General features: G+C 31.1%; 1 protein-coding gene across 1 annotated transcript; it reads left to right on the top strand.

Moving 5' to 3' along the window:
- Window positions 1-3,017: 3,017 nt before the first annotated feature.
- Window positions 3,018-8,803, top strand: LOC139491402 (uncharacterized). The gene is made up of 4 exons (XM_071279075.1): window positions 3,018-3,074; window positions 5,489-5,998; window positions 6,971-7,143; window positions 8,300-8,803. Exons 2-4 carry the CDS (start codon window positions 5,518-5,520, stop codon window positions 8,303-8,305), a joined length of 660 nt encoding a protein of 219 aa, XP_071135176.1. The 5' UTR covers window positions 3,018-3,074; window positions 5,489-5,517; the 3' UTR covers window positions 8,306-8,803.
- The last annotated feature ends 5,189 nt before the right edge of the window (window positions 8,804-13,992 follow it).

Raw genomic sequence — 13,992 nt, 5'->3', positions numbered from 1 at the left:
ATTTGCAAAAGTCTTAGAATGCAAATAATTTTGAATACTCAAACTCAGGGATCTGCAAACCTGTTGGCTCAAACTTTTCAAATAGAACAGCTACGTATTATCATAACTTATGCTTTATGACACATGACGCTAACGGGAGTTGTAAGTGTAAGTATGCTATATCGAAAACAATGAAACCAAGTGGATTATTACCAATGCTGCATTACATACTATTTGACTCAACAGACGAAACAAGGAGAGTATGTGTTTGAAAATCCTAGGTCGATACACAATTTTGATATATGACAAAAACATGATTAAATATTATTAACTGTAAAAGAATAATGGCAACAGTAGTAATACGGTGTTCAAAAGTCATAAATCGATTGAGTGAAAACGAATCCGAGTTACAAAACAAACCACGAGGGAATCACATCAATTATAAGAGGAAAACAAAGTTTCATTACGATAACCTTGTTGGATTGGTGTGACAGGTGATTAGACTTTTAAATGACCTTTCGTAAAATACAGTTTTTAAATAATAAATCCATCTCTCTTCTACAATTACAAGATTGGAATATGTTTAAACTGAACAATGTAGTTGTTTGTTTGATTTTAAACTGTATAAGCGATAGACATATGTATCAATTTACCAAAACCGTCATAAAAATAAAAATAAATCTTGGTTGTTAAGATTTTACTTCTCGCTTTGGGTTAAAGAAATTTCGAGTCCTGAATTAATACAATCAACACCTAACCATTTTCTCATATTCTTTTATGGACCGCGACAATATATAAGACAATTATCCCAGATTTGAGAATATTCTGACTTTTCCTAAAGGAGAGGCGACAGCCGTAACTGAAGAAACAATCAAAATCTTTTGTCGAAAATTAACTGACGAAGCCTTTGCAATGAAGAAGAGAAAAGGATCAAGACATACACCAGTATTAAAACACAACACAAGATTGATCAACATGAACCCCAACAACAACCAAGGGTGATCCCATGCGTCAATTTAAGATTTTTCAATTGCCATGTGAAAAAGTCAGTTTCGGATGTTTGCTGCAGCTTTCACTGCTAACTCAGCGATATTTTTTGTTATTGGCATGTATGGTTGAAGACGTTTATGCTGGTTTTTTCAACTTTACTTTAATTCGACGAGATTTATTTAACGGCAGTTTTAGGGTCAGGTTAATGAGGAGTCAAAACCGATCATGACGAAGATGTAGACAGCTTACTGTTACAGGTAACAAGACGACATTCGAAAAACTTCATTGTATTTGTACATCACCTCCAACAGGGGTCTTCGAAATCACTCCGTCACAAGTTCATGAGTACAAGCAAACCAAGAGTACACGTAAATATAGTGAATTAACCAATACGACTTTGAACTGCGTTGCATGCTTGCTGTACTTCATTCGTTGTGAAGTCATAGATAACCAGCTATCAAAGGAAAATCTAAAGGCAAGTGAAAACATATAGCATGGAGCTAATCTGGCACATTTGTTCAGCTGAAATGACTGAGAGACGAAATATATAAAATCATTACAACCATACAAAATTTATGATCCTTGTTGTTTTCTAGACTATTAACAGTAAGTTTAATCATAATTACTTTTCAAATTAATCTACACTAAATACGAACATGATTTCAGCTAAAATGATAAAAAACCTAAGAAAAACATGTTCGTATCTTTTGCAAAATTTTAAGCAAACACAAACAGCACATACACGACTATTTTGAGTTATAGAAAATTATCTTTATAATATATATATTTTATGAAATTGGGTTTTTCCCATTTGCTATTGTAGTAATTATTTATAGATGGAAACTAGTATAGCTAGTTCTGATACTGGTTTTGCAACAGTATGTACTTTTTATTAAGTTTGACGTTAGGTGCATAACGCCCGAGGAAAGTTTTGGCGGTTTCTACGGATGTTGTTTAGTGGTACTATATAACGTCTGGCATTTAAATGTATTAGTATCGAAGGCGGTCGCAGTTGCGTTCAATTGAAGTTGGTCTCATTGGTATATTTACAGTTGCTGCTTTTACAGGCGTTGGAGGTATTATCCGAGGAAGAAGAAACGATGCAAAAGAGGAACAATGTTATATGTCATGTATTTACTTGTTGTTGGAATCGAAGAAATCTGTACAATAAAGTAAAAATGAAACAGTGTATCACAAGAGAAAATAATATGTTACTGCGAGCAACTAATCCTATATCTGTGTTTGTCTTGTTTTCAACCTATTGAACCTATAAGATTACACACTTTGAACTCGGACGAGCAAGGCGACGGATAATTTCACATGAATGTATCTAGGTGACGAGTCTATAAAAGCTGTAAACTAGCTAGCCTTTAGTTAAGCTGCAATTCCTCTTTTTTTTAACAACAATCAATGAAATCACAAATAGTACATAAAAGAACCTTAAAATACAAGTTGGGTTGGAATATAAACATTCAGCACAAAGTTATATCAAGTTACATGTAATTAGATATGTTTAGAAACACTTCTGCACAGTAAAAGAATTTTAAAATGGTTCGATGTCTATCGTTTAGGCCCGATATGTTTCAAATTTAGGATAATGATAATAGTATATAGTTCTACAAACTCATACCCAATTGAAAGGGCTCAGAATTAAGTATGCCAGACGCGCGTTTCGTCTACATAGAGACATCATTGTAGCCCAACTGACACCAGTCGGAAGGCCAAATAATATTGCAAGTTGAAGTGAATGCATGATTGAAAACAAAAGCCCCCTCTCCAAAAATAGAGGAAATCATGACAATACTATTACGGATATATAAACCACTTCCGCGGTCAAAGAACTATTTGTGATCAAATCATGTGATTCATGAAATTGTATGGCATGCTTATATGAGTATACCTAAATCAATAATATTATGGCAGACATTCAGAAAGTGATATATTGTCAATAAAACTATCAGTATAGTATATAACACATTTGTGGTATTATGTCATATCATATCTATTTTGGGTAAAGGGGTTTTTTAAAATCTTTTTAACAATATCATTCGCCATTTTTTTGGGGAAATTGCCATTGTACAGTACTATTGTAATTACTGAAGCAGGTATGAAACAGTAAAATGTTAATAATCTGATAGTATAAACTGTAAAGACGTGGCAAATACACATATATATACGATATTGTATTGTTATTTTGTTAACATGTATAAATATAAAGTTTGAACCCAATTCATTCAAATGACCTTATGATAACATATTTAGGATATATGCTATCACAAATTTGATTATTTTTGAATTTATAAATTACTTCAAAAAGGGCGTATCGAATTTTGGTTTATGTTTTTACCGGAAATATAGATTGATCCCTCTAAAAAACTTATTTTACCAAAGTACCAATTTCACATAAAATTAGTTCAAAAATCCCCAGCTCTTAACTCACTTATATACACCCATAGATGGATATACATGGGCTAAGAGCTGGGGATTTTTTTAAATCAACCAACTACATGACAGCTAGAGAAAGGATTTCCCGTTTAACATTTTCTTTTAAAATTCCCATAAGATTACTTTTACGTTTTTTCTTAGGTAGTACAATCAAAACATAAAATAATGGTTGTTAATAGAGAATTCTAAATTACAGTAACACACACGTTTGGTCGTCTTCATCTTGTTATAAGATGTGTGTTTGTACATCACCATATTCTATTCTTTAAAGTTTTTCTCATCACTTTTCGTCCGTCGTCTGTCGTTAACTTTTACAAAAATTTCTTCTCTGAAACTACTATGCCAAATTTAAACAAACCTGGCCACAATCATCATTGGGGTATGTGGTTTTAAAAATGTGTCCGATAAACCGGGCTGCCAACCAAAATGGCCACAACGGCTAAAAATAGAACCTATTGGTAAAATGTAGATTTTGGCTTATATCTCTGAAACCAAAGCATTTATGGCAAATCTGACATTGGGTCAAATTGTTTTTCAGGTTTAAATCTATCTGCCCTGAAATCTGAAAACCAGTAGTTGGGTTTTGGCCCCTGAATGAGTATTTTTAAGGACATCTTGCAGTTTTTGGCTACCATCTTGAATATTATTATAGATATAGATAAACAGTAAACAGCAATAATGTTCAGCAATGTCAGAGCTACAAATAAGTTAAACATGACCAAAATGGTCTATTGACCTCTAAAGGAGTTATTGTCCTTTATAGACAATTTTTACCAAATTTTCATATATATTTTTGAAATCTTACAAAAATCTTCTCCTCTGAAAGTACTGACACAAATTATACAAAACTTGATCACAATCGTAATTAGAGTATCTAGTTTAAAAAAAACATGTCCTATGACCCCGCCTGCCAACCAAGATAGTCGACATGGCTAAACGTAGAACATAGGGGTAAAATAAAGTTTTGGGCTTATATCTCTGAAAGTAAAGCATTTAGAACATTTTTGACAGTATGTAAGAGTTTTCATTAGGTTAAGATCTATCTGTCCTGAAATTTTCAGATCAAACAGACAACCTGTTGTTCGGTTGCTGCCCCATAATTGGTAATTTTAAGAACATTTTGCAATTTTTTGTTATTATCTTGAATATCATTATAGATACAGATCAACTATGAACAACTCTAATGTTCAGCAGAGTAAAATCTACAAATAAGTCAACATGACCAAAATGATCAATTGACCCCATAAGGAGTTATTGTCCTTTAAAGTCAATTTTAAACAATTTTTCGTAAATGTTTGTAATCTTCTACAAAATTCCTTTCCTCTGTAAACAACTGAGACAATTTTAACAAAACTTGGTCACAATCGGTATAAGGGTATCTTGTTTAAAGAATGGTTTCGATTACTCTGCCTGCAAACCAACATGGCAGACTTTGCTAAAAACTAAACATAGGGGAGAAATGAAGTTTATGTCCTATATCTCTGAAACTAAAACAAAAGTATAACTTTTATTTCTTTTTTTCTTTTGTTAATTTTAATTTTTGTATTTAGCACTAAGTTTGTTTAATGAACAATTCACTGAACATAGTTTATTTCAACGTATAATAGTATTGTTAAAATCCTTACTTCGAATGTTCAAATCATTTGCGTCATTACTTTAGATATATCTATATGGAAAATATTTAGAAAAGTTTAACAAAAAAATCCACACTCGAATGTAAATTAAAAAATTGGAAGTCTGTAAACAATGTCAAAAGTCATATTTCTGAGTCGGTATATACATATTTAAGATAAGAGTCTTATTTGTCATGCATTTTATTAAAAGTATAATTATTGATCGTCAAAAATTGGGAAAATCTTCTAACAAAGTCTAAAAATGAAAATGAAAATGATCATTCTTCATGGTTTGCGTGCTCATTTATGAAGTGAAATACACCTTAGTACTTGGTGTCGTTGATATTTTATTGGCAGTTTGTCAAAATAGCAAGTTTCATTTTTTATGACATAAACATAAATTATATATATTGCATATAGTATCGGTTTAGTTGTTAAATTTGAAATACGTTTTAATGCAGGTAATAGAGAGAAACGTGCCTTATATAGAATGTTCTATGAAGAGTTAAAAGTTCTAAGGGAAAAGTATGAAGCTTTATCTTTAGGGTCTGGAGATAATAGTCAATTCAGCAACCCAAACATTGTTCCTGGATACCAACAACTTCAGCAGCAGCGATCAGAAATTTTGCCTAGTGGACAAAGCCAAACATTTACAGGTCAATTTTCAGACAACAGTGGTCAAAAAGAGTTGCTATGTAAATCCAATAACGAAAACAATAATTCAAACGAAGAAGAGGATTTATATGAAATTGCAAAAAGAGTTCACGAACAACAAAAAAGAAGATACCTATTTACGGATTTATCAGATTCAAATAACAACGAATGTATTGAAATAAAGCACAAAAAACAAAAACCTGCAAAATATCAAACTTACAGTAACGAAGAGGTAAGATGCAAATCTTATCAAGGATGGAAATCTGAGTGTTACCGGCCTACCATACATTTTGCAAAATCCGGGTTCTTTTACAGAGGTAAGATTATAACACTGTATTCAGATTCATTTTCTTGTCTAGAAAAAAGATAAAAGGTATTCTTTAATAATCGTAAGACCTAAGTATTGCTAGGTACTGGTCTTCTCTCCATTGCATATGTCTGAACCAATCAATCAGTTTGTGTAACTGATATGAAGTTTGGATATTTAGGTATGCCACGTGTCAGCTACTCATATTGTAGCGTAACATATACAGCAATGAATTTTGATAAATATTCTTTCCTTGACAACACAGATTTTTTTCTCTTAGCAATTGGAATTCTTTATGTCCAAATTACATAAGTGTAATAAAATATTCTGCAGGACCTAGCAAATGTTCAGCGACAATTACACCTACTATCTATGAACCCGGAAACCTTGTTGGCTCTGATAAATGTTTCATATAACCTCTTTCATTTTCAATATGTTTAAGAGCTATTAAGTTGCCATGACAACTCTGATACCTTTTTGAAAGCCAAGTTGACATCGAAATTCACTTCAAATAACGCAGCTTCATTCAAGCCATAAGAAATCGTTTAATGATAATTTTCATTTGAAAAAGTTGACTTTTGTCCATCAACAGAGTATACCAGTGTCACATTCAAATTCAGGATAATATTATGTCAATGTGATATGGATTTTGACTCTTATTTCGACAAATTACAAATTACATTATAGCTGATAAAGTAACATATATCAAGCAATGAAACTTATTGGAATTATTCTCCGAAACAGAAATCATTCTTTGTTGACTGTTTAAACACACCAAAGGAGAGCAGCAACCAATGGGACATTAAAAAACTTCAGGACAAGAAACACTAACAACAAAACGATAAATAGCAAAAAGACGAGCAAATAACTTGATTTTACAATTTTTAGAATGCCATGTTATAAAGAATGACAGTACTAAAGCAATAACTAGTTATGATATCCTCCGATATTGATTTACTTTCTGGTTTATTTCAATAATTAGGTTTTGGTGACATGGCAACTTGTTTTCAGTGCGGATTTGTTTACAAAAACTGGAGCAGTGATGCCGATCCCATAATTATCCACTCAACTCATCAATCAGACTGTGATTTCATATCAGACCTAAAAGAGAAAGGAATATTATCTTGCGAAGATATCATTACAAACACAGACACTGTAAGTGTATCTAATGGGAAAAGTTAAAACTTATTACAAGTGACTGATAGTATTTGGTAAATATAAATGTTCATGCATGTTTGTTTTGTTTTGTTCACACATCGTTATCAATACAATACAGTTTTATTCGACAGTCATTCAACCTAGAAATTTCGCTAGCTAAAAAAACAGGTTTAATTGACCATTTTCAACATTAGAAAATGCCGGGACTAAGTCAGGAATATGACAGATGTTATCCATTCGTTTCGATGTGTTTCAACTTTTGATTTTAACATTTGATTACTAGTAAGTACTTTGCGTTTTGAATTTTCCTCGGAGTTTGGTAATTTTGGTATTTTACTTTTTAATGGTGTCGAAATAATAAAGTGTGACTAATTCGTTTACGCACGATTTAGGAATTTTACCATTAACAGGTAAACACGCAGCTCGGGTATTTCTTCAAATACTGGTTAAACTAGTTTATGTCGGTTTCTATTATAATTTTGTGGCATACTTGTAAGCCCAGTTACGTTTGATAATCATTATGATTCTGGACCTGTTGTATCAAAACTTTAATTTACCACTGCTTTTAGTTTTTTTCCATAAAACACAATTTTGTTCGAATGATTTATGTTTTGTGTTGACAATTGATGAATGCAAATAATGTCTTGCCTTCGCACACATCAATATTGTTTTTAAGGATAAAATTAGATTTTTTTTTGAAATATGATGAAACTAAATCTGGCTTAATATTTTACAAAAAATAAGATGACATTAACGAGATTATCAACTTTAGATATTAATGTTTAGTTAAATTCGCTTAATTCGAGGTCAGAACAGACTTTAACGAGAATCACATTTAAAAGTCTAGTTTAAAAAGCTGCAATTAAAAATCAAGCGCGTTAACAAGGTTAACGACTATCTTCTCACGTCAATGTCAAATTCATTAAAATGACAGAACCGTAAACAATGTAATGTTTTACTATCAACTTTTTTTTTTTAATTTGAACTAATAAAATGCAAAGAACTTGTTCTAAAGCTTGCACAAAATGCACACAAAAAAACAATGTTGACTTACATACATTTTTACTCGAATATAATTAGGAGTGCCTGAATAACAATAATGTTCTTGACAACAAACAATGACTGTTCAGTCAAAATCTGATTTTTATTATAGGGATAGCAGCAGCCAAATTACACAATCGTTAATTCAAGACTGGATTAGACATTCTGCAAAGTGTCATACTTTTTGATAAAATTCACCACATTGGCTTACAGATGCATTCGTTTAGATACTGATGAAAAGAATAGACTCTATCTCATATCATAAGATTAAAAAAGCAAATATGTAACAACATCTTGCATTTTAATTTTACCAAAATGACGGGTTTGTTTTCACTTATTTCAATTTGACTTTTATCATTGTACGAATATAATGATGAATGTTGCAGATAGATTGTCATAACAAATGTTTTGACATGAGGAGCATAGAATATATTGATAGATGTTTAACAGAAAATGTATTGATTTTATCTTAATTTGTACTTCAACCCTGCTTCTTCATAAGTTTAATTACGGACGGAGTCCGATTTTAAGTATGCTATTACACAATGGAACATTCCGTATGAACACATGGTAATCATATGGACAACTTTATTTTCTAATAAAAGATGAACAGTTATTGTTCTTACTCCAAATCACAGCGTGTACGTAGACTAAGGACCACAAATCAAAATCCAGTGATTTATTTTTGTATCATGCTTTGCAAAACACATGTTAACAGTCGAATCAACGGTTGACAGGTATATTGTGTGTGTATCATTTTTGATAAACTGAAAAAATGTTTTGTTGTCACTCACTCTACAATCTTCAAAACAATAGCACTCTAAATAACGGTCCAATGTGGTGCTATGCATTGGATGATAATATTTATCTTTGCAATTGACAATCCCGATTTGATTGAAATCTCTATTACTAAAGCAAAAGGTTTTAAAATTGATCCATGTATTTTTTACAGTACAAATTTGAATTTAGGGAAATCCAGAATTCTCCTATTACAAATTCAAATTCAAATTTCTACTAAATTCATACTTAGAATAAACAGAATTTGATATTACCTTTAAACGATTCATTGCATTGATTTTTTATCACTTCAGATTTTCTTTATTTTAAAGTATGTTATAGTACGGTTGTATCTTAGTGTTTGAGTCTATTCGACGGACATCAATTTGTAAACTAATGCCATTTTTAATTTCAAATAAATAATGTAAGATTATTTAGTGAATATTTTAATATAAATTTTTGGTATCGAATTGATATCTCACTGCTAATAAATATGAGTTTTTTATTCAAAGGAAAAGCCTAAAAGTTTGTTTTAATTGCATTCATTTTTAGTTGAGACTATGTGGATTTGCAAATCAATAAAAATATCTTATATCAAATAGATTGATAGCCAGTTTATCAACTTTTTTGATTATTATAGGAGTTTTAAGACACACTATATTTTCTTCGAGCAGTACAGTTAAATTGATCCGTGTTTTACGATTTACCGGATTTGTAATAACATGCGCACCACGACGGGTGCCACGTGTGGAGCAGGATATGATTACCCTTCGTTTAGCTGTTGTACCCCTATTTGTGACATTTTTACTTATTGTGTCTGTTTGTTTTGTTCAAACTTCGTTGTCATTATAATGGAATTTGACACATGTGTTATAAAGGTGAGAGGTTTAGCTAGCTTTAAAACCAGGTTTAATTCACCATTTTCTATATAAGAAAATACCTGTACCAAATTAGGAATATGACAGTTGTTGTCCATTTCTTTGATGTGTTTTATCTTTTGATTTTGCTATTTGATTTCGTTTTGAGTTTTCCTCGTACATTGTCGTAGTTCAGTACTGTTGTGATTTAATTCTTTACAAAGATTTATTTTTATCAAGAAACAGTTATTCGGAGTCTCTAAAATTGCTTTTTTATTTTATTATATTAATTCATAAAACACTAATACCTGTGCTTTGGTGATTAAATTAGATCCTTTCAATTCAATGCTAATTTGTGTTCTGTATTATGATTTTATAGAAATTCATTGATCTATAATAACACGGTATGTGACTTCTGGAACTAATGACAGGGATCAAACATATATCAAAATGTTTCTGATTGTGCTTTGTTTTAAATCTGTTATATGTGATGCTTATTTATATTATCTGTCGCAAATTCAAGAAAAATTGCAATGAAATTTAAAGAAATTATATAAAAAAAAAAACCTTACATGATATATATAATATGATATGATTATAATATAAAATATAATGTAACCATTAAAAAATAATGAAAATAGAGACAAAATTTCAAAATAAAAATATGCATACAACGCATGTTTGTACAAGGTAATGTACTCTGCCCATTTCTGAAGGTACACAATATTAATATGATAAGTTAAGATCACCTGTCTTACCTCTATGTTCAATATGTTATTGGCACTATGGATAAAGCATCAACAAACGTTGTTGTTGTGTGCTACTTATATCACATACACTGCTTGATAAAAAAATAAGTATTTGAATTCACTTGAAAACTTGACATATACCCCCAATGACACTTAACAATGAGAAAATGCTGAATAATCATATGGCTGGTATATATTTCTTTTGGGATTTCAACCAATAGATGAATAAATGGATCTCTCGTCAATGTATCGGATACCCAAATTACTTAAGATTTATTAAAACAACGTTATATTGCTTGGTCAGCCAGGTGCTCCATCAAACCTTTTCCTTAATAATCAACATCAACAGTATCAATAATCAATGCCAGGCTTCAAATTTATCGTGGAACCTCATACTCTCAAAGTAAAAGTATCATGTCTCAAGGAGGGATACATTGTGCTATTGAAAAAAAATCCTCACTATGGTTTAAAAAAATACTCTCTATATTTAAATTAACTTATATTATCAAGTTTCTTCTTTTTTTTATTGACAATATATTTGTTGCGTTTTTTTAACAACCAATCGGCATCCCTACGGGAACTGTGCTTCTCTTCTTCTCGGTTTATTAATATATTCACACGAAACATACAGGAGCTTCTTTACAAAAATAAAAGAAGCTAGCAGTATCCTTTCACTTAACGTTTATATATATAGTTGATGTCATCTCACTAGATAATTCAAAGTTTGATGACCATGTTGAACGCAACTATCCCATCGAACTTGAAATAATGATACAAAACAATACAGTTAATTATATTCCTCATTACTTGACTAACATCAACAAGGGTCGATGTACAAGTTAACTTTAGGACAAAAGAGATGATTTCAGCTTTCAAAGTGTCATTTTAATTTCCATCTTTATGAAATAACATTACAGCAGCGCACTTATATTGGTTAAAATATTTCACAGTTGATACGACATTCCAGAGCTTGCATTTCCTATCAACATTTCCTTGATAGAGTGCTTACTAAAAAACTTTTAAACAAAGGTTTCCATGCGTTGAAGTTGAAATCATTCCTTTGAAGATAATTTAGAGTTGGTTGACCGTTATGCACTTTCTTTTGTAACATACTACGACGGATATTACCTCAAGAATTTCACTGATCACCAAGTTTGAATTAACATAACAATACGACAGTTCATCACAGATCATCCCTGGTCTTGGCAAGGTTTGTGTTGTTCAGTTTTTATTGTTCTGTGTATTGCTTTGTATACTGTTGTTTCAAGTGTTTTGTCATGATATTTTTATTTCGTATTAGACTTTGGTATTACCATTAACGGTACCAATTTTTCTGCACCAGATGCGCATTTTGACAATACATGTCTCTTCAGTGATGCTAGTGGCCAAAATATTTGAAATCCAAAGCTTATATAAAAGATAAAATGCTATAATCCAAAAGGTCCAAAAAGTATAGCCAAATTTTGATAACACAAAAAAAATCCGTATTTTCATGCCAGTACCGAAGTACTGGATACTGGGCTGGTGATACCCTCGGGGACTAACAGTCATCACTTTGCACCGGAAATGTTTCATAACCATAAATAATTGAACTTCATGATACGTTGATTTGATTTTTATGTCCAATCATTCTTGTATTTGTTCCTATGAATCAAAAATGATATAAGAATTGTGAACCAAACTTGTGGAAACTTTAGGTTACTTATATAAATGTACTTATATATAGTTGGTGTTTTTCTTAACACAAACACACACACAAAAGTAAACCTGATTTACAAATGCTGTTGTCGTGTTATATTTTACAAGACATCTTGAAATGGAGCAAACAAAAATTTGATTCAGTCCAGCGAATTGATTCTATAATTATAGATGATTCAACGATATGCTTCAAACTAACATAGCATGCACAATTCCGTCCACTTGGTTCGAAAAATTGTGTACAGTTTTGCACATTATTTGCCAATTTAATTATAGACCGATCAGATTAGTAATATCGCGAATAACCGATTCATACTGGCAACTAAAATGTTCAATTACATTAGTGTAATATTTTTTTATTGAATAAGAAAAAAATATACACACAAAAATAAATGTTGGATTCTCCAAGTTGTTATAAAAGTACACGAAAATCAGTTAGGCCCCCAAGCTGCCTTACATTAAACAACAATAATAGTACTCTCGTTTTACAAGTTTAGCGAACAAGAATGGCAACTATAAGTTGCTTCCCCAATATATACCATGACATTGCATGATAAAAATGAATTTATTAACTTTTGATAAATCTTAGTATTGAAAAAAATGGTGGATGTTGTTCTTACAGAAGAGGGGCGAAAGATATAAGAGGGACAGTCAAACTCATAGATCAGATGAAAAATACTTAGAACGAAGCAAACAGCTTTTACAAGACAGTTTAGATAGTATGACCGACCTTCGCAATGTATTTACTGGGGGAAAGTAGAATAACATGTTGGTAGATTTTGAAATCAAAATGGCATAGAACCACCCATACAATAGACATCAATAAATTAAGTAAAAAATTTGGTCACCTCAACTTCTGTTATTATGAAGAAATATCAATTCTAAGATGGAAGGTTGTTTATTCATCTCTTCATATTCTTGAATCACATCTGATCGAATGATAATATTCATTTTTTATAAAAATTCAATTAGAGCAAACATATCAATAGTATCACGCACTTTCAAGGTTTAAGAACTCTAAGTCTAAGTTGTGATGTTGAAATGCAAATTTCTGTCTTCTCGGTATGCCCTCTTTTTCAATAGTTCCAGTTGACTGTCTGTACTGAAAGAACTTATGTTTATTTTTTACCATTAAGAATGCGTAGAATATTTGATACTGGACGTATATATCGTAGGAAAAAGGGCAAGTTACTTCGAGAAATTTCTAAGTGAGATGAAATCTTTAACCATCTGATATTGGGATCGTCCGAGATAATGGTGAATTGATACTTTATTATAATGAACGTTACGAAACATTTTGCTCTCTTTTCCTTCTTCTACACGATTTTAAAAATCACAGTTACGTAACTTGTTTTGTCATTGCTTCTTACTTTTTGCTTTTGATTGGTGTCGTTTGTGTGTAGTGTTCTTAATTTTTGGAAATGTTATTCGCAAAGTTGGACTAGTGCCTTCTGTCCTTCAATTGTAAATTAACATTCTCATCTTGGAAAAAAATGCAAATCATTTCACATTTTTAACTAATTTATTTAAAAAAAAATGATCTCATTGCGTACGAGATCATATAATTTTTAAACTGGCATCGTGCCATTTTATATCATGTTTGTTACCTTTGGCAAATATAATATTAATACGTCAATGGTTAACCTATATTGTGTATTGGTTTGTTAACATGAGTATGAAATATTTATTGATCAGTAATTGTGCAAAATGGTGTCTTTTTAAAT

This window comes from Mytilus edulis, chromosome 10, assembly GCF_963676685.1.
Source record: "Mytilus edulis chromosome 10, xbMytEdul2.2, whole genome shotgun sequence".
NCBI classification, from domain to species: Eukaryota; Metazoa; Mollusca; class Bivalvia; order Mytilida; family Mytilidae; genus Mytilus; species Mytilus edulis.
Note: the sequence above shows the minus strand (reverse complement) of the source record. Positions and strands in the feature narration are given on the sequence as shown.